Here is a 25871-nt window from a genome sequence, read left to right on the forward strand (position 1 = left end):
TTTTTTTTTAACATTATCTTCTACATATTCTATATTTAACATTGTGATATGAAAATAGTTTTCATATTTGTTGTAAATGTAGTTTAAACTCGTGGTTATGCCTTAGAGCAGTGTATTTTTTTAGCAGCGTAGTCTTGAATGTTCATTTTTTTTTCTAATAAAGACATATTCTGTCATTTTAAAACCACCAAAGTGTGTATTAGGATTCTCCGTTTCATAAAATGTATCGTTTGATACGTATAATGCTTTAAAACTTTTTTTTTTTTAACCTCAGAAAATATATCAACATTTACCTCAGCGAATGTCAATCGCGGTGTCAGTATTTGATGAACGTATAAAGACTTAGGTTAGTTATAAGTGTGACAAGCATGTGCACGGGATTCTTCCTCGACGACTTAAAATGAGCGAGTTTTGTTTTGACGTTTGAGCCAGTTTTACATGTTGTATCCCTAAGGAATGAGACGAACGTTTTCCTGGCTTACAATTTTATTTGCAGTCACACATGCCTCAAAATACACTCACCTATATAGAATTGAACGCTGAATCCGAAAATGTAAGTTAAATTGCCTTGTTTTTTTTAAACATTATCTTCTATATTATATATATATATATATATATATATATATATATATATATATATATATATATATATATATATATATATATATATATCTGTGCAGTGTCTGTCTTGTGTTGTCTTGTCTTGTCTTGTCACTGAACTACTCCCTCAAACTTTTGTGAAATCGTACTATTCCAACTTGACCCACGGCAGGAGTATGCGCTCTTCTGATTGGCGTTCTATTTTTTTTTGTTTTTTTTTTTCATGCATTTGTTCAATAAATATGTGGCTAAACTCTAAAGGATCTGAAAAGTTATTGTAATTAAACAGAAATAATGCATTATGGTACAATTCATCTTTTCCCAAAAACATCATGGAGTGTACATAAGGTTTTCTTTATGCTTGAGTTTAGGAGTATTTATTACCTCTGCTACCGAAGGTGGATGGAGGTTATGGTTTCACCCCTGTCTGTCTGTCTGTCTGTTTGTGAACAGGATTTCTCAAAAAGTTGTGGGCGGATTCGGACAAAATTTGGTGGACAGATTGGGTGTGTGGCAAGGAAGAATTGATTCAAGTTTGGTGAAGATTCAAATCCGGATCCGGATCGGAGTTTTTTTTTTGAAGTACAGTACAGTAATTCTTCCCCATTAAGTGATACGGCTAAAACCGATATATAGCACGATATTTCAAAAAGTTATGTACGGATTTGACTGTTTGGATTCGGATTCAATGGACATCATTGCTTGGCTATCTCTTATTAAATTGGTTCCTTTATATTTTCCAACTGGGACTATGTGGTGGTTTATATTTGGTTTCAGTGCGTATCAAATGTTCGATAATACCACTAAGCTAATACCACATGTGCATCATACTCTGGATTCTGTGCATCTACAGTCTCCCGTGGTGGCAAGTGGTGAGCTTTCCACCACAAATGCGTATAAGTTGTGGTGAGTCAATGCTCACTCGTTTTGAGTCACTCCTATCAACACATCCGGGATGAATGCCGATTTACTGGTTGAACGCAGTGTAAACAAAGACTGGCAATCATGTGATTGAACCTCGGTCACCTTTAAGCTTCCTCCCAAGGAAGGAAAACAGTGGCGTGCCAAAGTACCTGCCCCATTGGGGAAGGTAAAAATATTTTCGAATATTAAAAGTAATTCGTTTACGGGTTTAATCATTTATTTTTCACCATTTTCAGGAACAAATGATAATAACATACCAATTCAATAGACAATTGACAGTGTGTAGTTAAAATAAATTTTCAAACTTGGCTCCTTGGAAGCAGATATGCCACTGCTGCCTCCTTCTGACTGAGGCCCTGAACATGTAAGAGAGCAGATTTCACTTTTTCTTGGGGGAGTGCACACTGTTGCATGTTCTAGTTCTGCCATTTGCAAAATGTAATGCCTTGCATGACTCCTGTGTTGTCGCAGCCAAAAAGAAAACAAAAAACCCTGGAATTACAGTATATCCTCTCATTACCCAGTGGGGCAGGACTTTTGGACCACTCTGCATAATTGAGAATCACTTGAAAGAAATACTCTTAATGAAACACCCCTCGATTACTCATAATAGTATACCCCTCTACAGACCCACTACACATAAAAAAAATTAAGGTATGGAAATTGCATTTCAAGACAGGGATTAACAGTAAGCTGACAATTACCCAGAATGAGAGGAACACATTTGAACATCCACGTAAATGAAAAAAGCTTTAATGGATACAACTTGTCTTACCAGAGATCTTGAGACAATAATGAAGTACATTTAAACGATATCACATCTGTCTCTCCTGGATTCTATGGAATCAAAGGCTCTCAAAATTATTGGAATAATAAGAGACTAAAAAAGCACAACGTCTGCAGCTCTCACATCCCAGGCAGGACTCCATGATTATATTTTAACTGCCTATCTATCTCTATCTCTATCTCTATCTCTCTCTCTCTCTCTCTCTCTCTCTCTCTCTCTCTCTCTCTCTCTCTCTCTCTCTCTCTCTCTCTCTCTCTCTCTCTCTCTCTCTCCACACACACCTCAAGGCTATCCCCTTTTTCCCCCCAGTAATGCCTTCCTGGTTACACTTCCAAATGCTGGATAGCTGCACACCTCAAGTCTTTTGCTCCTCAGTTCTCTTGTATTTAGAACTGCTTTCAAGAGGCTGTGCTATCCCATTCTTCTCTCCAGGGCTTTAAGCAGGTGGTACAGCACCATCTGATGTCATCCTCCTTCCTCACCCACAATCTTGAATACCCCAAATAACCCAACTCTCCTACTCTTCTTCATTCATAGGCAACAGATGGCTGTGGGTACATCATTTGCTATGGGCACAGTAGCAACACTGAGACAATCTATACTATAAGAGCCGTGTGTGTGTGTGTGTCTGTGTCGTCATTTTTCTCAGAGATGGCTGAAAGGATCTTCGTCAAACTTTCAGGGGTTTGTCAGTGAGTGCCAGGGAGTGTTTTAGACCAAAAAAACCAAAGAGAAAAAAAATTTGCTCTTTAGTGCCGAAAACTTTTTGATTTATGACGGTTATATACAAGTACACATATGCATAAATAAATACAAAACAATTACCAGATATTTGAACACAAATAAATCAAACAATTCAGATTCAATCAAACAATTCCGGAAGCTGTTAAAGTTGGTGGTAAGTCTTCTTCCTGAACATCATCAAACTTAACTCAGAAACGTGATCAATGGCACATTCACCAGCATATATTCAATGAAAAGTTAAAATGATGATTTGACATTTGTGATGGATTCTGATTTGGATGTAATTGCTTTTCCATTATATTTGCCCTCATTTCAAATACACTACCGGTCAAAAGTTTTAGAACACCTCAATTTTTCCATTTTTTTTTTTTAATTTACGCAGTTTAATGTCCAGCGAATGACCTGAAATGGTACAAAGGTAAGCAGTAAACTGCTCTAGGTTAGAAAAAAACTTTAGGTTTGCAAAAACGGGAAAATAATGTAAATTACAGTTATATTGTAAAAAAAAAAAAAGGCCTTCTTCAGGTTAATTACATTCATTACACAGGATGTAATGGGTTAACAACTTACAGCTGTTCTGCAGCAATGTATGTAAACTAAGCATTGAAAGTTGATGCAAACAATTCCTACAGGTATCCCAACCTCTGCCGATTACTTGATTACAAACTCACTGTCTGTATAAAAGCAGTATTGGAACAGACTGTCATTACACCCTCTGAAGCATTATTTGGACAATATTACACTGCAGGAAGTAGTATATTGGAAACTGGAGGAAACTCTGACAGGAAGAGGTCTGGCAGACCCAAAGCCACAACAGAATCAGAAGACAAGTTTCTGAGAGTCAATAGCTTGCGTGATAGGTGGCTCACAGGACAACAGCTTCAAGCACAGCTTAACACTGGTGGAAGTAAGCAAGTCTCAGTTTCAACTGTGAAGAGAAGACTTCGAGCTGCAGGTTTGACAGGTCGAGTGGCAGTAAGAAAGCCATTGCTAAGATGGCAAAATAAGAAAAAGAGGCTTGCCTGGGCCATGAAGCACCGCCAGTGTACTACTGAAGACTGGAAGAAGGTCTTATGGACCGAAGAATCAAAATTTGAAATCTTTGGTTCATCACGCAGGGTTTTTGTACGCCATCGAGTCGGTGAAAGGATGGTTCCTCAGTGTGTGACACCAACTGTCAAACATGAAGGAGGAAGCGTGATGGTCTGGGGCTCTTTTGCTGGATCCAGAGTCGGCGACTTCCACAGAGTGACTGGCACCCTGAACCAAAAGGGCTACCACAGCATTTTGCAGCGCCATGCAATACCCTCTGGTATACGCCTAGTTGGTCAGGGGGTTCATCCTACAGCAAGATAATGACCCTAAACACACCACCAGGTTATGTCAAAACTACCTTCGAGGAAAAGAACAAGACGGTAGGCTTCAAATCATGGAATGGCCAGCACAGTCTCCAGACTTAAACCCCATCGAGCTGGCTTGGGCTGAACTGGACAGAAGGGTGAAAGCAAAGCAACCTACAAGTGCAACGCATTTGTGGGAACTTCTGCAACAGTGTTGGGAAGAACTTCCCGAACAATATTTGATTTCCATTGTGGAAAGAATGCCACGAGTGTGTTCGGCGGTTATATCTGCAAAAGGTGGCTACTTTGCTGAGTCAAAAATTTTTATTAAATTTTGTTAAACAAAATGATTCTATGATTTCTTTTTTTTATCTCCAATTGTTTATTTGTTCTGTGCTTAATTTCAGAGTACATTGAGACATTAAACTGCGTAAATTTCAATATAAACTGGAAAAATTGAGGCGTTCTAAAACTTTTGATCGGTAGTGTATGTTAATGTTTCTTTTTTGCTTTAGCAATGCCGGGTACTCCAGCTATAAACGCTCACTACTTTACTTATAATAATAATACTTTACTCAAACTACAATATATAATGCTAATGAAAATAATATATATATAAAAAAAATTTTACACAATATAATGCAATATATTTAATAATTATAATACAATATTTTTTTAATATAATAAATAATAAATTTACAATATATAATATATAATATTATGTTGTATATAATACTTTACTCAAGGTACAAATACAACTTTGTGTAGGGGATAACATAGGCTATGTGGCCATGCCCTCATGCAAGGGTGTGGGGGGCTGGGGAAGGGGCGTACGTTCTCTATTTAAATGTGTACTGTGTAGCACCACCTGGTGTTAGTGGCAGAGGGTATTACAATTTCCTTTTTTACCTGGGCAACACTGAGGTTAAAACACTCTTCACACGGGTAAGTTTTTCCTCTTTCTCTTCCACCACTCTCCCCCAAAAACCGAGGGGTCTGTCAAAGCTCACCCCCCCCCTCACCCCCCCCCCCCCCCCAGAAAAAGATGTATATGTAGTATATCTCTCCCCTACCCCTTCCACTCCCATCACTCCCTTCCTTTGCCTTTCCCCACCTGCCCCCCCCCCTCCTTTGCCCCCCCCCCCAATACCCCCTATTCAGCTAGTAACACATAAAGTTTAGAGCAAGAATTTGGAATTTGGCCATAGTGCCGGCGATAGCTCACCTATTCGTCACAAATTGCTCTTCTAGGAACCATAATCATGTAGAAAAAAAAAACAACACTTTCATTGAAAGTCAATTTTGTCAATTAACACAATATTCAGCTTGCACATGACAATATCCATTTCATTCTGCCATCCAGCAAGTTTTCTTTCATTTCAATAATACTCTTAGTTAAATACTCATTATTATTTTGAAGTCATTTTCAGTTTAAATCTTTTTAAAAATCAAAAGGTCTCACCATTTCTGCAAGTTATTGCCATCAGCTGCTGTTCCTCGTCGCTGAGTAAGTCGCAATTGCCACATGAAGTGCTCATGGTTAAAGATCAAAGCAATCCCACGGCGTGCATGCTTCATGTTGTACTCCAGCACAGGATTTAAGTTTGCCGTTCTGCAAACAATCACAATGAAACACGAGCCTGATTGGAAGGAACTCTAGAAGTGATTATTTTTGAAATATATAGGAACATGCTCAAAATTTTACAAATGTAATTTTCTGGACAGTAAGAGCATCAAAAAAAATTAAATGATTATTTGAAAGGTTCAACAATCAACATTTTCTTACCCTGCATTGCCTGAATCCTTATCAATTTATATGGTGTCATACTGAACTTTAATAGACCAGTGCTTTGGGAGATGCAACATTGACACAGACACTGGATCATATATATGTACAGAGTGGCCATAAAGTCCCTATGCCTCTGTTACGGATTCAGTAATGGTGTGTTCTCTGTTACTTATTTGTTTTCCAGGTACGGCTTCAGCATGACGGACACCAGTGAGTACACGATATAAGAGAAACTGATTACTTGTGTTTGGGTTCATGACTGTGCGCGATAAGGAGCAAGTTTTGAAGACATAAGGACGAGATTTTCGCAAAGGTTCGATAAGCCAGCTCCTACGCCTGACACCATGCGGGCATGGGAGAAGAAGGCTTTTTCAACAGGGAGTGTCCTTGATTTGACTTTATTTAGAGCAAGGCTCTTCTGCAGCGATTCCCCACCATTAAATCAAGACGAAGCATATTTTTTTTCGGATGTGTGTGCTATTTACCGCAGCAATCAATCCAGGAATGTTTACTTATGGTGCAAAGAAGATCCTAATTTTTATGAGGAAATTGAACAGCATCCTCATGTCATGATGTGAGCAGCAATTTCAAAGATCACTTCATAGCGCCATATTTTTTCGACACAAGTGTCAATCACACTGCTTATTTGAACATGCTTCAGACGTGATTTGTTCCACAACTGCGTGAGAGGGGTCTTGAGGAAATAGCTATCCTGCAACAATAAAGTGCACCAGCACATTATGCTCTCGCAGTTAGAGAATATCTCGATGACAAATTCAGTGGACGATGGATTGGACGTGGATCTGAGATAGTGTGGCCTCCTCGAAGTCAGGACTTTGGGGCATTGTGAAAGAGGAAATTTCTCATCTCCACCTAAACAACAGTTGAAGGCCTCAAAACAGCTGTCAGGGGCTGCTTTTATTACTTCCCACCCGCAACATGGAAGATGATGCCCAGAACAACATGGAGAAAAATTCAAATTTATGCGGCGAATGGAGGGGTTGCATACAGATACATTCTAACTGCGTGCATAGGGACTTTGTGGCCACTATATATATATATATCAGCATGTTACTATGTGTGTGTGTGTGTGTGTGTGTGTGTGTGTGTGTGTGTGTGTGTGTGTGTTAATATGTGTGTGTGTTACTATGTGTGTGTGTGACTATGTGTGTGTATATGTTAGTGTGTGTGTGTGTATATGTTAGTGTGTGTGTGTGTGTGTTACTGTGTGTGTGTGTGTGTGTGTGTGTGTGTTACGGTGTGTGTGTATATGTTACTGTGTGTGTGTATATGTTACTGTGTGTGTATATGTTACTGTGTGTGTGTGTGTGTTACTGTGTGCATCTTACTGTGTGCGTGTGTGTGTTACTGTGTGTGTTACTGTGTGTGTCTTACTGTGTGTGTGTGTGTGTTACTTTGTGTGTGTGTGTTTCTGTGTGTATTACTGTGTGTGTGTTACTGTGTGTGTGTTACTGTGTGTGTGTTACTGTGTGTGTGTGTGTGTGTGTGTGTGTGTGTGTGTGTGTGTGTGTGTGTGTGTGTGTGTGTGTGTGTGTGTTACTGAACCTGAACGAAACCAAATGAAACTGTCAGCTGAAGGAGCAAAATAATGTCATTGTCTTACACGAATGGTTTATTAAATTGCACAAGCATAGCCTGGTACTTCGTCAACAGTTTGTGAGTGTACCTTCCATGGGATATGGTGTGACGCCACTGCATCAGAGTCCACTGTACCTGAGATCTATTTTTAAAATTCGCTCTCAATGGTGGACCCAGATTGCTTATATTATATTCCCGTCAGGAAGCGACTCATTGTTACCGGGCAACGCCGGGTAGTTTTGCTAATATATATTTGCATATAGAAATATGTACAGACTTGGCATTTAATATGGAATATTTTTTTTTCTTGACTTGGGTTTACTTTCTTAACTCAGTATATCAATCTGGTGAGTTTCTTTTACACTTTGGTGATTTATTTGTTAAAACAACCATGTCACTGATTGTCTGTCACAGCAAGAAGTCAACAACAGGATTACATCACAGGTGGCATGGCAAAATGTACGGACAGGTGCATTTGACGATTGGCTTCACAGTGGGGTATACAAGGGTTGTTGCATTCTGTATTAGTGGAAAACAACTGCTGCACGTCTCCAAAAGTTATTGCCGCTTCCTCTGGAGATGGTCCGTCAACTCGACAATGCTGTTTGTCATGGAGTGGTGGCTTTACGAAATTACGGCATGAAAGAGCGTGCTATTGCTCGGCAGTATGGCATCACTCAAGGTCAGGTGTCAAAGATCCTGAAACGAAATGCTCAGAAGGGTGTCCCTACTCCAATACCGAGGCCAGGACGTCCCCACAGAACCACAAGGCGGGATGATCACCAGCTGCACCGGTTAGTCCGCAATGGCCGTACCAAGTCAGCTATTCGGCTTAGGGCTGAGTGGCAGCAACTGACAAATGTGACTGTATCCAGAAGGCTAGTCAACCAACGACTGGTTCAAGCAGGCTATCGTGCCATGCGTCCCCTGAGAAAGCCACGCCTGACCAGACAACACCGCCAGCGCCGATTGCAGTGGGCTAGAAAGCACCCTCAATGGCAGCCAGGACACTGGAATCATGTGATCTTCAGTGACGAGTTCAGATTTCTGGTCTATCGTCAAGATGGACGCGTCCGAGTGCGCAGACAAGTGCATGAAGCCAACAACAAAGATTGTATAGTGCCAAGAGTCCAAGCTGGAGGTGGTGGGATGACCGTTTGGGCTGCTTTTCATGCAGGGGGCACAACTGACCTGGTTGTTCTGAATGGAAACCTGAACCAGTTCAAGTACAGGGCCAATCTGGAAGAAACATTGCTTCCATTTGCTCGTGCAGCCTTTCGCGGAAACTTTGTCTTTCAAGATGACAATGCACGGCCTCATCGTGCTCGCATGATCCAACACTTTCTTGCTGACCGTGGTGTAGAGCATATGGAGTGGCCTGCCATGTCCCCGGATATGAATCCGATAGAGAACTTGTGGGCAGAATTAACGCATCAAATCGACCACTTGGACCAGCAGCCGACCTCTGTGCGTGAATTGCAGCAGGCTATTGTCACTGCATGGCAAGCGATTCCTGTCCAAACCTTGGCAAATCTCGTGAACAGCATGCCTCAATGTGTACGTGCTCTCCTGAATGCTCGTGGGGGTTACACAAAGTACTGAACTGTAATTTTACTGTCCGTAATCCCAGTCGTAATTGAACTTTTGTTTTTGTTAAAAAAAATTTTGGCTAATGTGCACAATAAAGAGATACTTCTGGAAAACGTACAGAAGTTTAACACAGTACTGTCCATGAATTGAGTTCGCTATCAGTTTACATCACTTTCAAGGATCAATTTATTTGTTTCGAAATGTCAAATGTGCTTTTTGTTTCTTTTAAAGGTCACATTAACAAGATCTAGAATAATTTCAACATAATTCCAATGAACTTTTGGTTCTAAGACATCTTGAAAAGTAAGTTCACCCCCACAAAAAAAATATTCCATATTAAATGCCAAGTCTGTATATATTTATACATTTTAGTATTCATGTAATTACACCAATTCTAAATACATACACGACCGGTCAAAAGTTTTAGAACACCTTAATTTATCCAGTTTTTTTGGAAATTTACGCAGTTTAATGTCTCAATGTACTCTGAAATTAAGCATAGAACAAATAAACAATTGGAGATAAAGAAGAAATCATAGAATCATTGCAAATAAATTGCAAAGAAAGCCAAAGTGTCAGTGAGTACAGTTTCCTACACCATCAAAAGGCACTTGGAAACTGAAGGAAACTCTGACAGGAAGAGGTCTGGCAGACCCAAAGCCACAACAGAATCAGAAGACGAGTTTCTGAGAGTCAACAGCTTCCGTGATAGGTGGCTCACAGGACAACAGCTTCAAGCACAGCTTAACACTTGTCGAAGTAAGCAAGTCTCAGTTTCAACTGTGAAGAGAAGACTTCGAGCTGCAGGTTTGACAGGTCAAGTGGCAGTAAGAAAGCCATTGCTAAGATGGCAAAATAAGAAAAAGAGGCTTGCCTGGGCCACGAAGCACCGCCAGTGGACTTCTGAAGACTGGAAGAAGGTCTTATGGACCGATGAATCAAAATTTGAAATATTTGGTTCATCACGCAGGGTTATTGTACGCCATCAAGTAGGCGAAAGGATGGTTTCTCAGTGTGTGACACCAACTGTCAAACATGGAGGAGGAAGCGTGATGGTCTGGGGCTCTTTTGCTGGATCCAGAGTCGGCGACTTGCACAGAGTGACTGGCACCCTGAACCAAAAGGGCGACCACAGCCTTTTTCAGCGCCATGCAATACCCTCTGGTATATGCCTAGTTGGTCAGGGGTTCATCCAACAGCAAGATAATGACCCTAAACACACCTCCAGGCTATGTCAAAACTACCTTCGAGGAAAATAACAAGACGGTAGGCTTCAAATCATGGAATGGCCAGCACAGTCTCCAGACTTGAAACCCCATCGAGCTGGTTTGGGATGAACTGGCCAGAAGGGTGAAAGCAAAGCAACCTACAAGTCCAACACATTTGTGGGAACTCCTGCAACAGTGTTGGGAAGAACTTCCCGAACAATATTTGATTCCCATTGTCGAAAGAATGCCACGAGTGTGTTCGGCGGTTATATCTGCAAAAAGTGGCTACTTTGCTGAGTCAAAAATTTAAATTATAATTTTGTTAAACAAAATGATTCTATGATTTTTTCTTTATCTCCAATTGTTTATTTGTTCTATGCTTAATTTCAGAGTACATTGAGACATTAAACTGCATAAATTTCAATAAATCTGGAAAAATTGAGGCGTTCTAAAACGTTTGACCGGTAGTGTATATATATAATTCCCCCTGCCCTCCCCCTCCCTCCACAACCTTTTCCCCTTGTAGATGTGTGGACTTGGCATGAGATAACAATTTGGTAATTAGAGATCGAAGGTGTTAATTGGGATGGTCAATCCCCACAACCTACCAATCTTCCATGAATTCCATACTTCAAAAGGTGAGGAACCCAAATGTGAAAGTAGGATTTAAAAGATAACTGTCATACCCAAAATCGACTTCATCCTCCATTATGTCAACCGTTTTCAAAGCTGGAAAAGAAAAAAAGAGGACCACATTTAAACACTTTCTCAGTTATCGTCATTTACTTTCTAGATTCTCATTGAAACTTGACTGCAGTGTATTATTAAGTGATGAAATAGGATGTGCACGATCATTTGGGGACAGAGAACAACCTACAATTGCAAATCCCAATACACCAAATACAAGGTATGTTCAAAAATGTTATACAAACAAGATACTCACAATAGTACAAGATATACCAAGATATTTTTGTTTTTCAAAATACAACAATCAATCATTTGTGTACCTTTTTAACTAAAAATATTTATTTATTGACATATGTGGGAAAATTAGATGCCCAGACCAGGAGGTTCGATACCTGGTCTGAGCATGTAATTTTCCCACATATGTCAATTAATTAGTTATAATGCTGTTCATTTAATTTAAAAGATTTATGGTGAAACATTAATTTTTTTCAGAAACAATTTTTTCACAAACAGTACTCAATAAACGTAGATGGTGTGTGTGTATGTTTGAACACTTTGAATACTTGGACAATCCTACAAAAACAAAATTATCATAGAAATCTTTTACTTTTTTGCACATTTTAATCTAATGTGTCTCTAGTTTGTATTACTTTTTCAATGCCCTTTGCATACTGTCTCTGTCCAACCTCCGATGCCATTTTGGCAAATAATATATGTGTTACCGTACACGTGTAACACAGTACTGTAACAAATCAAGAGGTCTCACCTCCTGAGAGGTGTACTTCAATAATTCATATGACAATGTTGATGTTGATCATATAGGCAATTTGTGCTCAACACTTATGGCTGGGTGCTAAAACTCTATATAAATGTAGTTTTGTTTTGAAAAGCTAGAGTGTGCAAACCATTCCTCTCTGTCGCTACTCGTCTTCCCCATTACATTCTGATCATTAACCACCATGATGTACATACTCAAAAAGGTGAGGAAGCTACTAAATGGCCTCATCACCTCCTGTACAACTAAATGTGATGGCATCAGCTCCTACAATCCTACAACCTCCCAAGTCTTTTGTTGTACATTCCCTTCTGCAGGTTCTTTCCTTCCCCACAGGTTAATCTACTGAAAATGTCAATAGAAAATGCTTCTATCCCTTCCCTTCTAATGCTATCTAATGTCTATCCCTTCCCTGTCCAATGGTAAGGATTACAAGTCAGGAGACGACGATGGTTCACGAGCGAACGGTATTCAATGACAAAGGTCAAAACCGACATTGAAAATATATAAATAGGAATGTATATTATCTGTTATGAGACTAGTTAGCTACACAATACTGAAAATTCGGTTCGATTCCGACAACTTTGAAAATTTGACCTTTGTGAACTTGAAATGTCAAAACGAAGGTTACTGACCTTGAAATGAGATACAAAATAATGTATAATCAGTTATGAGGTTAGTTAGCTCCACAATACCGAAAATTCGGTTTGATTCCGACAACTTTGAAAATTTGACCTTTGTGACCTTCAAAGGTCGAAGATTCTGAAATTTGTTGGAAAACTTGTATTTCATGATGTATGTGATAATATAAGATCATGTACGACATTTCACCTTATCAGGAAGCGAACAATGTAATAAAACCATCAAAAAGACTTTTCTAATTTTCGTGACCTTGTGACCTTGACCTTGGGGCGAAAATGAAAAATCGAGCTCCGTGGGGCTAGACACATAACATTGGTTGGCCTAACCAAATATCGAAACCCCTGTCAGATTCCACCAACTCCCTCGGAGAAGATGTAGCTTGAAATCGATTACCCCCTAAAAAGACATCTTTTTCGGGCGTGGCTCCGCCCCCAATGCGCGCAATACGCCCACTCTAGGCAGGACACAACTAGATCATGATATCAACCTCCCACCCAAGTTTCATCAAGATCGGATGATATCATCGGGTAGTTATGCTGCGGCCAGACAGACAGACATACTACAGACACACACCCATGACGAATATAGTGGTCACTCTGTTTGATAACTCGTGAACCAATAATGGGTGGTCTGCCTAAGTGTCTTCCAGGCTGCAGTCAGAATAGGAATTTTGGATTTGCTCAGGGTACTGGTGATAACTCACCGACTCTTTGGAAAAGACACAGTAGGACCTTTCACGTCCACCAACTTAGGCAAGTAGACTGGATACTCAGTTTTGTATCCATCCGAGGGACAGCAAACTTTGTATTATAACATCCTGTTTGTGAAGCACCTGCAATCAATTATATATATATATATATATGACATTATGACATATATTATATTGTACAGTATATGGCAGCATACTATTCTAAAAACACAATAAGAGTACCATAGGATAGTTCATAAAAATATGACCAGTACTGAAAAATACTCTATAAAGTACCATAAAACGTACTATTCAGTAAAACAGGTACAATATAATTGCATGAAAAGTGTGATAGGACAAAATCACAAGGTGGGGTAAGATGTAAACAACACTTTTGACTTAAACCTATTTTTCACCATGAGTAACTACAGCTCATATAGGCCAAAAAATAGGAATAGACGAAAATGCAATGGTATTGAAGGCACCTGACTTATTAGAATGCTGGATAGATAGATAGATAAATTAATAAATAAATCCTCTTGCCCTGCATTTTAAGCGAAAGACTGCCCTCGTAGACGTGTAAACTTAACAGACGTGTAAACATTCACATTTTCCAGACAAAAATCTGTAAACGAGAGTCATTTGTGTCTGTAACTTCACTTTGAAACATGGCGTTAAAAACAATTGCAAACTGCCCCTTGGGTGTAAAATGATGGTTTTTATTGGACGATAATCCCCAAATATTGGTCTATGATTCTATATTGTTCCTGAAAATGTATTCATAAATGGGTGAATATTGGAGATTTCGAGTGCACACACCTGTGGTAAATATTTTTTACTAATCTATATAAATAAAACACTGTGTGTGTGTGTGTGTGTGTGTGTGTGTGTGTGTGTTACCTCTAGACTCCTAAACGGAGAGGCTCACGTACTTGATTTTTGGCATAGACATGGCCATTGGGCCTGGGAAGGACATGGCCTACCTAAAAATGACCTCCAATGACGAGATCCATATTTTTTATTCATATTTAACTTAGCGCATTTCAGCGAGGAACATTATACACTGATCTCAGCCTGTGCCAGAGCATCTCGCTGATTCGCTCAGAGCGATCACGTGATGTTCCATCCTCGCCGCCAGACTCCACGCTGCCTGCTGTACTATAGATCCCTCCCTCCCCCTCCCCACCACTTCCGCTCCCCTCCCCACCACTTCCTCCCCCCCCCTCCCCTTTCCCCCATTCCCCTCCCCCCCCACTCCCCTCCCCCTCCCCCCCTCCTCCCCCGCCCGGCAACGCCGGGTACTTCTGATAATAACATAATAATCATTCTTCTTTCATGTGCAGCACAAGGCTGTGGGGTAGCATCATTGGCTGAGGGTACAGTTGTGCTGCTGATGCAATGCCCTCTATTACAACAGGAATTTGAAATTTGTTCAAGGTGCCGGTGATAGCTCGCCTACTCTTCCAGAAGGAAACCATGGGATCTTTAACGTCCACCAACAAATTCTACCATCTGAGGGACAGCACACACATTGATGAATTACCATGCCCTGGTCGGGATTCAAACCCAGGCTAGACAGCTCAGAGGTGAGTGTGCATACTCTCGGGTTAGGCCATCCTCTCAGCCCATAATCTATCTATAATTCCAGTAATCTCTGTGTGTTTGTTTGTACGTTTGTACGTTTGTACGTTTGTACGTTTGTTTGTTTGTCTGTGACCGCTGTTTCTCGACAACCACGGGTCCGATATACTTTAAACTTGCCAGGTATATTGCTGGGGACCCGAGGATGTGCCTTTTCAAGGTTTCATATTAATCGGACAAGTACTTACCGAGCTATGGCGATTTAGCCGTTCGCCGTTCGCTTTGGCGTTGCGAATGGACCAAACCATTGCATGTAAATAGAGGGGGGGGTTCTGTGGTCGTTGCGAATGGACCAAACCATTCATGTAAATAGAGGGGGGGGGGTTCTGTGGTCGTTACTGCCACGTGGTTTCAAAGTTTTTTTTTGTTGTTGTTGTTTGCACGCATGTTTTTTTGCACCCACGTACGGGCACGCCCTAGGATGTTTACACACACACACCCCTACACAAATTTTTTTTTTTTTTTTTTTGGCAAGGAACGGGCACCCACGTACGGGCACGTCCTAGCTTATATATAGTACGGGCATGCCCTAGTAATAATAATACTAATCTATCTATAATTCCATTAATCTCTGTGTGTATGTGTGTGTGTATGTATGCGACAACGATTTCTCGACAACTACCGGTCCGATATACTTGAAACTTGCCAGGTATATTGCTGGGGACCCGAGGATGTGCCTTTTCAAGGTTTGAAATTAATCGGACAAGTACTTACCGAGCTATGGCGATTTAGCCGTTCGCCGTTCGCTTTGGCGTTGCGAATGGACCAAACCATTGCATGTAAATAGAGGGGGGGGTTCTGTGGTCGTTGCGAATGGACCAAACCATTCATGTAAATAGAGGGGGGGGGGATTGTCACTGTACTCGCAAGCCGTTCGCCGTTCGCTTTGGCGTTGCGAATGGACCAAAACATTTCATGTAAATAGAGGGGGGGAATATAATTTTAGATAGATATATAGTACGGGCATATATATAGTACGGGCATGCCCTAGTAATAATAATAACAACAATAACTATAACAGCACTCGGTAGAGCGCATACCTCTGCCACGCTGAGCAGTTTACGTTTTGTATCCACTGATCGGTCTGATTTGGATCCGACCTGAACCAAAATGTAATCGTCTTGTTCTTGTCACTTACCCAACTTATCCACCAATTTTTGTCAAACGTCGTCCCCAACTTTTTGAAATATCATGCTATATATCGTTTTGGCCCTATCACTCAATGGTGAAGAATCATTTAGAAATATATTAAATTCTCATCCGGATTTGGATCTTCACCAAAATCTAATAATTCCGTCCGTGTCGCATACCCAACCTCTCCACCAAATTCCGGCTGAATCCATCAAATTTCAGCTGAAAAACAACTTTTTGAGATATCCTGTTTACAAACAGACAGACAAACAAACAGGCGAGAGTGAAAACAGAACGTCCATCTATAGAGGTAGTAATAATAACCTTATTTTAATGGAGCAAACGTATATGGTTATTTATGTATGTGTATATGTATATTTGCAACTAAAACGTCTTCTTCTTCTTCAAATATATATAAAACTGAAAAACACGGTCCATGAATCTGTGAGGCGGTGAAAGCATGTGACTATATATCTATTAATGACATACTGTTTGAACGTCGGTTGCATCCTGTCTATTAATTATGTACTGTTGGAATATACCTTTCGACACTTTAGACTGCTGAGACTCCTTCGAACTTTGAAGACCCTTTATGTTCCCCAAGACCCTGAATGATTTATTTGATTTATGATTACTGAGATCATTTAACAGTCGTAGCAGATGGTATGCAGGCATACGTGTATATCAATAACAGGTATGCATAAGTAAATATATTACTCAGGGTCAAGACGCCTCCTCAGGCAGGAGTAAGCCACCAGTACTAAGCAACTTTCCCCATCCTAGTGGGAGTATTTTGCTCCCATGTGAACGTTATTTGCAAGTTTGTGGAGCACTCATGTATTTGTGCATTACATGTACCAATGGAAACAGATTGACCATAATTTTTTTTTGTTGTTGTTGTTGTATACAAGATCGAGGCTCGTGAAAGAGCGAACATTAATCACACAGAAAGACAAACCGACACATAAAACATATAACATCTGGAGCGGTAGACAAGATGGGGAGAGACGGGGAAGGACACGAACACAACATTTGAGAGCAGGGACCGAGAGACATGGAGACATCAAGAGATCTGTGAGAAGGAGAGGGCTTTGGGGGGGTGGGGGCATGGGAAGGGGGGGGGGTGGGAGAGGTATAAAACATATGGACACTGCCAGGACTTCCAGGAAAGAAGTTGGAATTTCAAACAAGGTGGATTTGGGGTGAATTAGCGGGGGTAGAACAGATCAAGGTTTTGGATGGGGTAAGATAAGAGATGGTGGTGAACAGCTGTTTTAAAGACCTGGAGGGACGAGTGGGATTGAAGGGAGTGAGGGAGTTTGTTCCAGAGGCGGGAGAAAAGAGGAATGAAAGAGTGAAGGTGAGCAGAGAGCCGAGATTTCGGCAGTTTAACCATCAGAGGGTTGCTGGCAGATCTTGTGCGACCTGTAGGAATATTTGGGGGACAGAGCACAGAGAGAGCTGGGGGTGCAAGGCCGGAGAGGAGTCGGTAGAAGACAGAAAGACCACCTACCTGCCTGCGGTGAGTGAGTGAAAGGCCCTCAGAGATAGCTTCATCGCGGGAGATTCCAATAATTCTGAAAGCTTTGGTTTCAACAGCGTGAAGACGAGCTAGGTGTGAGGCAGGAGCACTAGCCCAGAGGGGGGAGCAGTACTCCATTGAGCTGCGGATGAAAGCCTTGTATGTGGTGAGGAGCTCAGGTGTGCCAAGGAAGGACTTCGCACGATGGAGGATGCCCAGTCGGCGACTGGCTTTGGAGGCCAGCTTGGAAATGTAGTTTTCCCAGGAAAGATCATGGCAGATAGTGAGACCCAAAAGCTTGAGTGACAGAACTTCTTGGAGAGGATTATTCAGAAAGTAGATGGGAGGGTTGTCCAGTCGGTCTTTTCGGAGAGACATCGTAAGAGTGTGAGATTTATCAGGATTGAAAGACATGTTCCACTTGTTTGCCCAGTCTGTGATTTTGTCCAGATCTGCAGAGAGTGAGGAGGCTGCAGACTGCCGATCTGAGGGATGAGGAATGGAGCGACAGAGAGTGGAGTCATCAGCAAAGAGATAGAGAGGATTTTCAAGAGAGTCAGAGAGATCATTGATGAAGACCAGAAAAAGCACAGGGCCCAGAACACTGCCTTGGGGAACTCCAGCCTGAACAGGAAGAGGAGATGGTGCTGTCGTTGTATTTCCATGGCAAGCAAGTTTATACAGTGATACCAGTAGTCAAATTATCCAGGAGAAAATTTACGAGTGTTCACGCCTAAATAATGAAACCCTATTTACGCAATACTAGCCTCGTCAAGCTGAGACAGTGGTACTGGAATGTGGGTAAATAGTTTCACACAACACAGGGTCTTCGTTCCTAAATAGTTCTGCTTATCAAGTGGGGGCATCTTTTCCAATAGGGCGTCTTGCCACACCTAACTTTACAAAAAGGAAAGATAGCATAAAACTACTACTGTGGAGTGAGGCGACTTTGAACACTTGTTACAAGGTTCATTCGGATGATGTTTTCACATAAAATTTCACAATGACAACTTTCACAGAACTACAGAGTTCCTTGGCTGAGATGGGAGAACCTGCCGGAAGGACCACAGTCTCTGCAGCACTTCACAAATCTAGGCTTTATGGGAGAGTGGCCGGATGGAAGCCTCTCCTGAGAAAAGGCACATAACAGCATGCCTGGTGTTTGAAAAAAAGGCACCTGAAAGACTCGGAGCATGAGGCAAAAGATTATGTGGTCTGATGAGACAAAAATTGAACTCTTTGACTTGAATGCAAAGCGCTACGTCTGACGGAACAAAGCAAAGCTCATCACGTGTCTAACACCATCCCTACTGTGAGGCATGGTGGTAGCAGCATCACTCTATGGGAATGCTTTTCAGCAGCATGGACTGGGAGACTTGTAATGATAGAGTGAACAATGAATGGAGCCAAATACAGGCAAATCCTTGAGGAGAACCTGCATCAGAGTGCAAAATATTTTAGACTGTGGCCAAGATTTATGTCCCAACAGGACAATGACCTCAAACATACGGCCAAAGCAACACTGGAATGGCTTCAGAACAAGAATGTGAAAGTCCTTGAGTGGCCCAGCCAAAGCCCAGACTTGAATCCCATTGATAATAATCGTTGGAAAGACTTGAAAATTGCTGTTGACTGACACTCCCCATCCAACCTGACAGAGCTTGAGAAAATCTGCAAGGAAGAATGGGAGAAACTCCCCAAATGCAGATGTGCATGGCTGATACCTGTACAAATATTTTAGAGGATATCCTGGTTTTGGACTGCTCAACGCTCATCATTAAATTCACCTAATGGCTGCCTAAGAACCGCTGTTCGACTTTTGGCTGATCTGATAATTGTAATATCAGCCAATGCATGCAGGAAATGTAATCATAATCATGCACTTCAGCTTCGATTGAGGCCAAGCATCCCTCATGCGATCAATTTACATACGCGTGATGGAATGCAAAGTTATCCGAGTTCCGAGGAAATCCGGGACCTGGCAAAATTTTGCCAAAATTATCAATCCAGATCAAACTGAGTTTTTGCTACCGAGTTACAACCTTCATAATTTTTATTAGCGTTTCCATATAATAATTGGCTAATGGACATATTCTTACTGTGCAAGACATGGTGCAAGCATATTATTCTTCAGATAATACCTGTACTATATGAGTATTTATGGAGAACAGTGCACAGAAAGTTAAAGGATTACACCATCATAGTGATAGCAAAATACACTTTGGGCTAGCGGTGTAATCCTTAATCAATCCCATTCTCTCACCCACCCCAATCCCTCCTCCTTCCAATTTTCCCTCCTGAGAGTTTCCTTCTGTATCCATCTTATCCATTCTATGCATTCTCTGCTGCCCCCCATTCCTCCGCGCACCAATTGTTTGTCCACATCCCTCTGTCTTGGCCTTCGGCTCTGTTGTTGGTGTTTCCCCCCTTCGTCAGCTGTTCCTTTTGTCCTGTTGTACCCTGATCCGTTCAGTGTACTCGTACTAGCTCATCCATGAGCCTCGATTATGTATACAAAAAATCCTTCTACAATGGATATACGAACACAAAATATAAACAAAGACATGCATGGAGAGATTTTTAAAAAGAAAGGAACATTATGTGCCACGAATATGAGGCTTCCAGTGTGAGTTGAACCCATGCCTTGCTTTAAAGTTTAAATGAACATGCTCCCCTCATAAACTGAATTGCTGGGTGTTTTGTGTGCAGCCCGCGGCTGCTGATTGAATCGTTTCTGGAAGAGCCACTGTGCCGCTGATGCAGTGCCCCTGTTCCCAGTAAGCTGGTACTCATTTTGCCGACCTCAGAGGGATGTCATGTCATCGTCTCATCTGCCATTGTTTAGTTGAGGATGATACACATCCTAAATCATGTCTGTACTCTGATGTAGACGTCAAAAATCCCATGGGATATAGTATCTTGGTGATGATACCGCCCACACTGAAGAGTCCATGGCAACACAATGGATTCAAGAAGAACAGATTAATAAGATTATCAATGGGAAGAAGACAAATTTGGCCAAACGTGAATTCAAGAAAAAGCTCGAGGAGGAAGTTCGAAATGTTCGAGGAAGTTGAGTGTTTAGGTTCTGTTCTCCACTGTATAAGTAAACCAAAGGGGAAATAAGGATTTTAAAATGACTAATTCATTCACCCGAGACTCAATGTCCCAAGGTGTATTCCGCTTCCACTATGATGTAGAATCCTTGAACGAGCAATCAAAGTCCAGATAAACATACAGTTGCCCTTCATAGCCAAATAAGGCCATTCACAAATGGCATGTGAACACCTGGGTGTGCGGAGGTACTCCGAGATAGCAAGCGGTGTAATCAGGTTTTGAGGAATATCTGAGAAGGCTAAACCAGAGAAGGTAACCTGCGAAGGCTCAACCAGAGAAGGTAACCAGAGAAGGGTCAACCAGAGAGGGTAACCAGAGAAGGCTCAACCAGAGAAGGCTCAACCAGAGAAGGTAACCAGAGAAGGTAACCAGAGTTTAGGGTAATCATTTGTGACTTGTTCCGAGGACTCCAGCAATAACTCGCCCACTCTATGTGAAAGACAACATGAAATATTTGACTCCCACCAACTACTTCTAGTATCAGGGACATCAAGCTAAACGTACACCCGACAGAAGGTACACTTTGCGGAGCACACCCTGCCTACGCAGCCTCGACACCTACACCTACACTCTACACGTCTACACCTACCTCTACACCTGTGGGAATAATCATGGGAAACAAAGGCATAAATAAATAACTCCGAAATAGATTAATTCAAGTAGCTGTGGGAAAACGACACAATCCAAATGTTAATTTTTTAACAAAATGTAACATTTGTGAATTGGTAAATAAACACAAAAATCGTTCACTGACATATTGCATTATTGAGCCACCATTTGTGTCCATACCTTTTTCAGGTCTCTGCAGGTTACAGTCTACTTCCTCAATGCCTGAAAGACAAATTGGTCAAACAATGCTTTCATCAGTCGGACACTTTGACTGTGTGATCAATACAACAACAATATGGAGTGCGGCAAACAATAGCGTACTTCACCAAAGCACAAGCAGAATCAAAATTCAGACAAATAGTAATGGGGTGTATGACATCAGCTTCCTTATTGAAGCACCTGTTGTAAAATGTACCACTCGTAAAGGTGTGCAGAAGATGAGCGATTTGAATTAAATTATTATTCCTTACTCGGATAAATGAGAAATAATGGAATGCTCAACAATATGTCTCAACAGAAAAGCTCCAAGACACCAATTTTTGTTGTGCTTGACAAAGGTAAAAAAGCAAAATCATAAAATAAAGGTGATTTATAGTCAGATAAAACTACCTCCACCCCTTCGGCATAATAATGGTTTGTTCCCAGAAAAAACCCCACAGCTCCTCCTCCTCTCTTTCGTAACCACCTTCCTGTTTATTACTGTTCCTCTACTTGACTTCCAGTCCTTTTGCACGCCTGATCATTATCTTGCACATGCAATAACTGTGACATATACACAAGTCTCACTTTACAGGTACAAGTAAAATAGCAGAATTTGATGCCACTCTCCATCTTCACCATTTCATGATCCATACCATACATTCCACTACCCCTTACATTTCACCATATCCTCTCTTTTGCGCGCACACAGACACACACACACACACACACACACACACACACACACACACACACACACACACAACACACACACACACATCTTTTTCACATACATCACACTTTTACACACACATTTTACACACACAAACACACATATACACACACATTTTACACACACACACACTCCCACTTTTACACACACACACAAACACTCATTTTACACACACACACACTCCCACTTTTACACACACACACACACACACACACACACACACACAAACACTCATTTTACACACACACACACTCCCACTTTTACACACACACACACACACACACACACACACACACAAACACTCATTTTACACACACACACTCACTTTTACACAAACACATATACACACACATTTTACACACACAAACACACATATACACACACATTTTACACACACAAACACACATATACACACACATTTTACACACACTCCCACTTTTACACACACAAACACTCATTTTACACACACACACACTCACTTTTACACAAACACACACACACCTTTTACACACTCTCACTTTAACACACACACATTTTACACATGCACACATTTTACACACACACACTTTTACACACACACACACATTTTACACACACACACACACACACATATTTTACACACACTCACTTTTATGCAAACACACATACATTTTACACACTCTCACTTTAACACACACACACATTTTACACATGCACATATTTTACACACACACACTTTTACACACACACTTTTACACACACACATTTACACACACACTTTTACACACACACATTTACACACACAAACACACACACATTTTACACACACACATGTACACACACACACACACACATGTACACACACACACACACATTTACACACACACACATTTACACACACACACACACACACACACACACTTTTACACACACACATTTACACACACACACACACACTCTTTTACACACACACATTTACACACACACACACATTTTACACACACACATTTACACACACACGCACCCACACACAAACACATTGTACACACACACATTTTACACATGCACACATTTTACACATGCACACATTTTACACATACACACACTTTTACACACACACACATTTACACACACACACATACACACACACACACACACACATTTTACACATGCACACATTTTACACATACACACTTTTACACATACACACTTTTACACACACACATTTACACACACACACACACACACACACACACACACACACACACACACACACATTTTACACATTAGATAATCAAAGATATGAAAAGAAAATCGAGTCATCCTCATCTAAATGAGAAACAAATTGCTAAGGAAACTGTAATCCCAATGGTTTTGAATAACAAAGGTGCAGACAGTGGTGCTCAGATTCTAACCTTTGTCGAATAGGTCATTCATCAAGGGTTAGATCAAATGTACTCCAGCATGCCCTTGTAACACCTCTTGTTAATTACATGCTATAACATGTGAAGCTAATGTGCACTGATGTTCCTTTATTTCATGTGATATACAACGTCCAAGCCCTTTATAAGATCGCACTGTAAACTGTAAAGCTTCACTCTCCTTCAGCTCAACAAACCTGCTGCTTCCTAAAAAAAAAACACTTCTTCAAATAAACTTTTAATATTTAGTTAGAAGAATCTTTTAGGGGATGCGGACTTTTCATCACACTCGCCTAAAATTGGTCCAAGGGAATGAAATGTTAAACAGAGCATGGACCGGTGCCAGATCAAACAAGGCAGGTAATCTACTCCATCTCTGAAAGCCATTAATGTGGCTGCTGGGTGACAATCCGAAGGTAACATGGTGATGTGGTAATTGTAACTCTCCCTGAGATGAAAAATTAGAAGGTGACATAATAATTCTTATGAAACCAACGATCTGAAGGTGATAGGGTTAAACCTTCTGAGACCAATTTGAAGGTGACATGCTAATTGCTCTGTCACCCTGTCATTTGCCCTAGATCACATTCCATCTACCTGGAAGTCAGCTAACATCACTGCATCACATACACTGCCTTTATAAAGTATTCACACCCCTTGGATTTTTTCACATTTTGTTGTGTTACAGCCTGAATTTTAAATGGATTAAAATGAGATTTTTTGTGACTGATCTATACAAAATACCCCATAATAGCAAAGTGGAATTATATTTTTTGGAAATTTTAAATATATAATTAAAAATGAAATAGAGAAATATCTAATTTACATAAGTATTCAACCCCCAGAGTCAATATTTCGTAGAAGCGCCTTTGGCAGCGATTACAGCCTCGAGTCTTCTTGGGGATGTCTGTATCAGCTTTGCACATCTGGATTTGGGGAGATTATCCTATTCTTACTTGCAGATTTGCTCAAGCTCTGTCAAGTTGAATGGGGAGCGTCGATGAACAACAATCTTCGTGTCTTTCCACAGATTCTCAATGGGTTTCAAGTCTGTGCTTTGGCTGGGCAACTCAAGCACTTTCACATTCTTGTTCTGAAGCCATTCCAGTGTTGCTTTGGCCGTATGATTGGTGTCATTGCCCTGTTGGAACGTAAATCTTCGCTGCAGTCTAACGTCTTTTGTACTTTGAAGCAGGTTATCCTTAAGGATTTGCCTGTATTTGGCTCCATTCATTGGTCCCGTTATCCAGATAAGTCTCATAGTCCCTACTGCTGAAAAGCATCCCCATAGCATGATGCTGCCACAACCATGCTTCATGGTAGGGATGGTGTTAGATGGGTGATGAGCTGTTCTCAGTTTCTGCCAAATGTAGGGCTTTGCTTTCAGGCCAAAGAGTTCGATGTTTGTCTTATCAGACCACATAATCTTTTGCCTCATGCTCTCAGCGTCCTTCATGTGCCTTTTTGCAAACTCCAGTCATGCTGTCATGTACCTTTTTCTCAGGAGTGGCTCCCATTTGGGCACTCTAATAAAGCCTAGATTTGTGAAATGCTGCAGAGACTGTTGTCCTTCCGGCAGGTTCTCACATCTCAGCGAAGGAACTCTGTCATTCAGTCAAAATGGTCATTGCGTTCTTCGTCACTTCCCTGACCAAGGTCCTTCTTGCCCAGTTGCTTATTTTGGTCGGACAGCCAGCTCTGGGAAGAGTCTGGGTACTTCCATATTCTTTCCATTTCCAAATGATGGAGCTCACTGTGCTCTTGGGATCTTTCAACGCACTAGAAATTGTTTTATACCCTTCCCCATATCTATGCCACCTCACAATTCTATCTCGGACTTCTATGGACAGTTCCTCGGACTTCATGGTATATTTTCTGCTCAAACATGCACTGTCAACTGTGGGACCTTGTATAGAAAGTTGGACTCCAATCAAGTTGTGGAGACTTTTGAAGGATGATCAAAAGAAATTCGCTGCACATGAACTCGATTTGTTGTGTCATAGTAAAGGGGTTGAATACTTATTAACGCAAGACATTTGCGATTTTTTTTTTGGAAACATTTGTAAAAACTGGCATTGTGGGGTCTTATGTGTATATCAGTGACAAAAATCTAAATTTAATCAACTGTAAATTCAGGCTGTAACACA

At 41.0% G+C, this 25871-nt stretch overlaps 1 protein-coding gene across 3 annotated transcripts in view; it reads right to left on the reverse strand.

Annotated features, from left to right (window-relative positions):
- Window positions 1-25871, reverse strand: part of CASP6 (caspase 6) — a 75821-nt gene that overhangs the window by 31986 nt on the left and 17964 nt on the right. For 2 of the 3 annotated variants that reach the window (XM_068104386.2, XM_068104387.2), the window contains exons 2-4: window positions 21574-21615; window positions 11268-11310; window positions 5858-6007 (exon numbers count right to left, since the gene is read on the reverse strand). In XM_068104386.2, the coding sequence (XP_067960487.1) occupies window positions 5858-6007; window positions 11268-11310; window positions 21574-21615 (235 nt within the window). Of the gene's footprint in view, window positions 1-5857; window positions 6008-11267; window positions 11311-21573; window positions 21616-21714; window positions 21791-25871 lie in introns of those variants that run through there. The other variant, XM_068104388.2, reaches the window with a different exon arrangement.

Source organism: Myxine glutinosa, chromosome 4 (assembly GCF_964187855.1).
Source record: "Myxine glutinosa chromosome 4, kmMyxGlut1.1, whole genome shotgun sequence".
NCBI classification, from domain to species: domain Eukaryota; kingdom Metazoa; phylum Chordata; class Myxini; order Myxiniformes; family Myxinidae; genus Myxine; species Myxine glutinosa.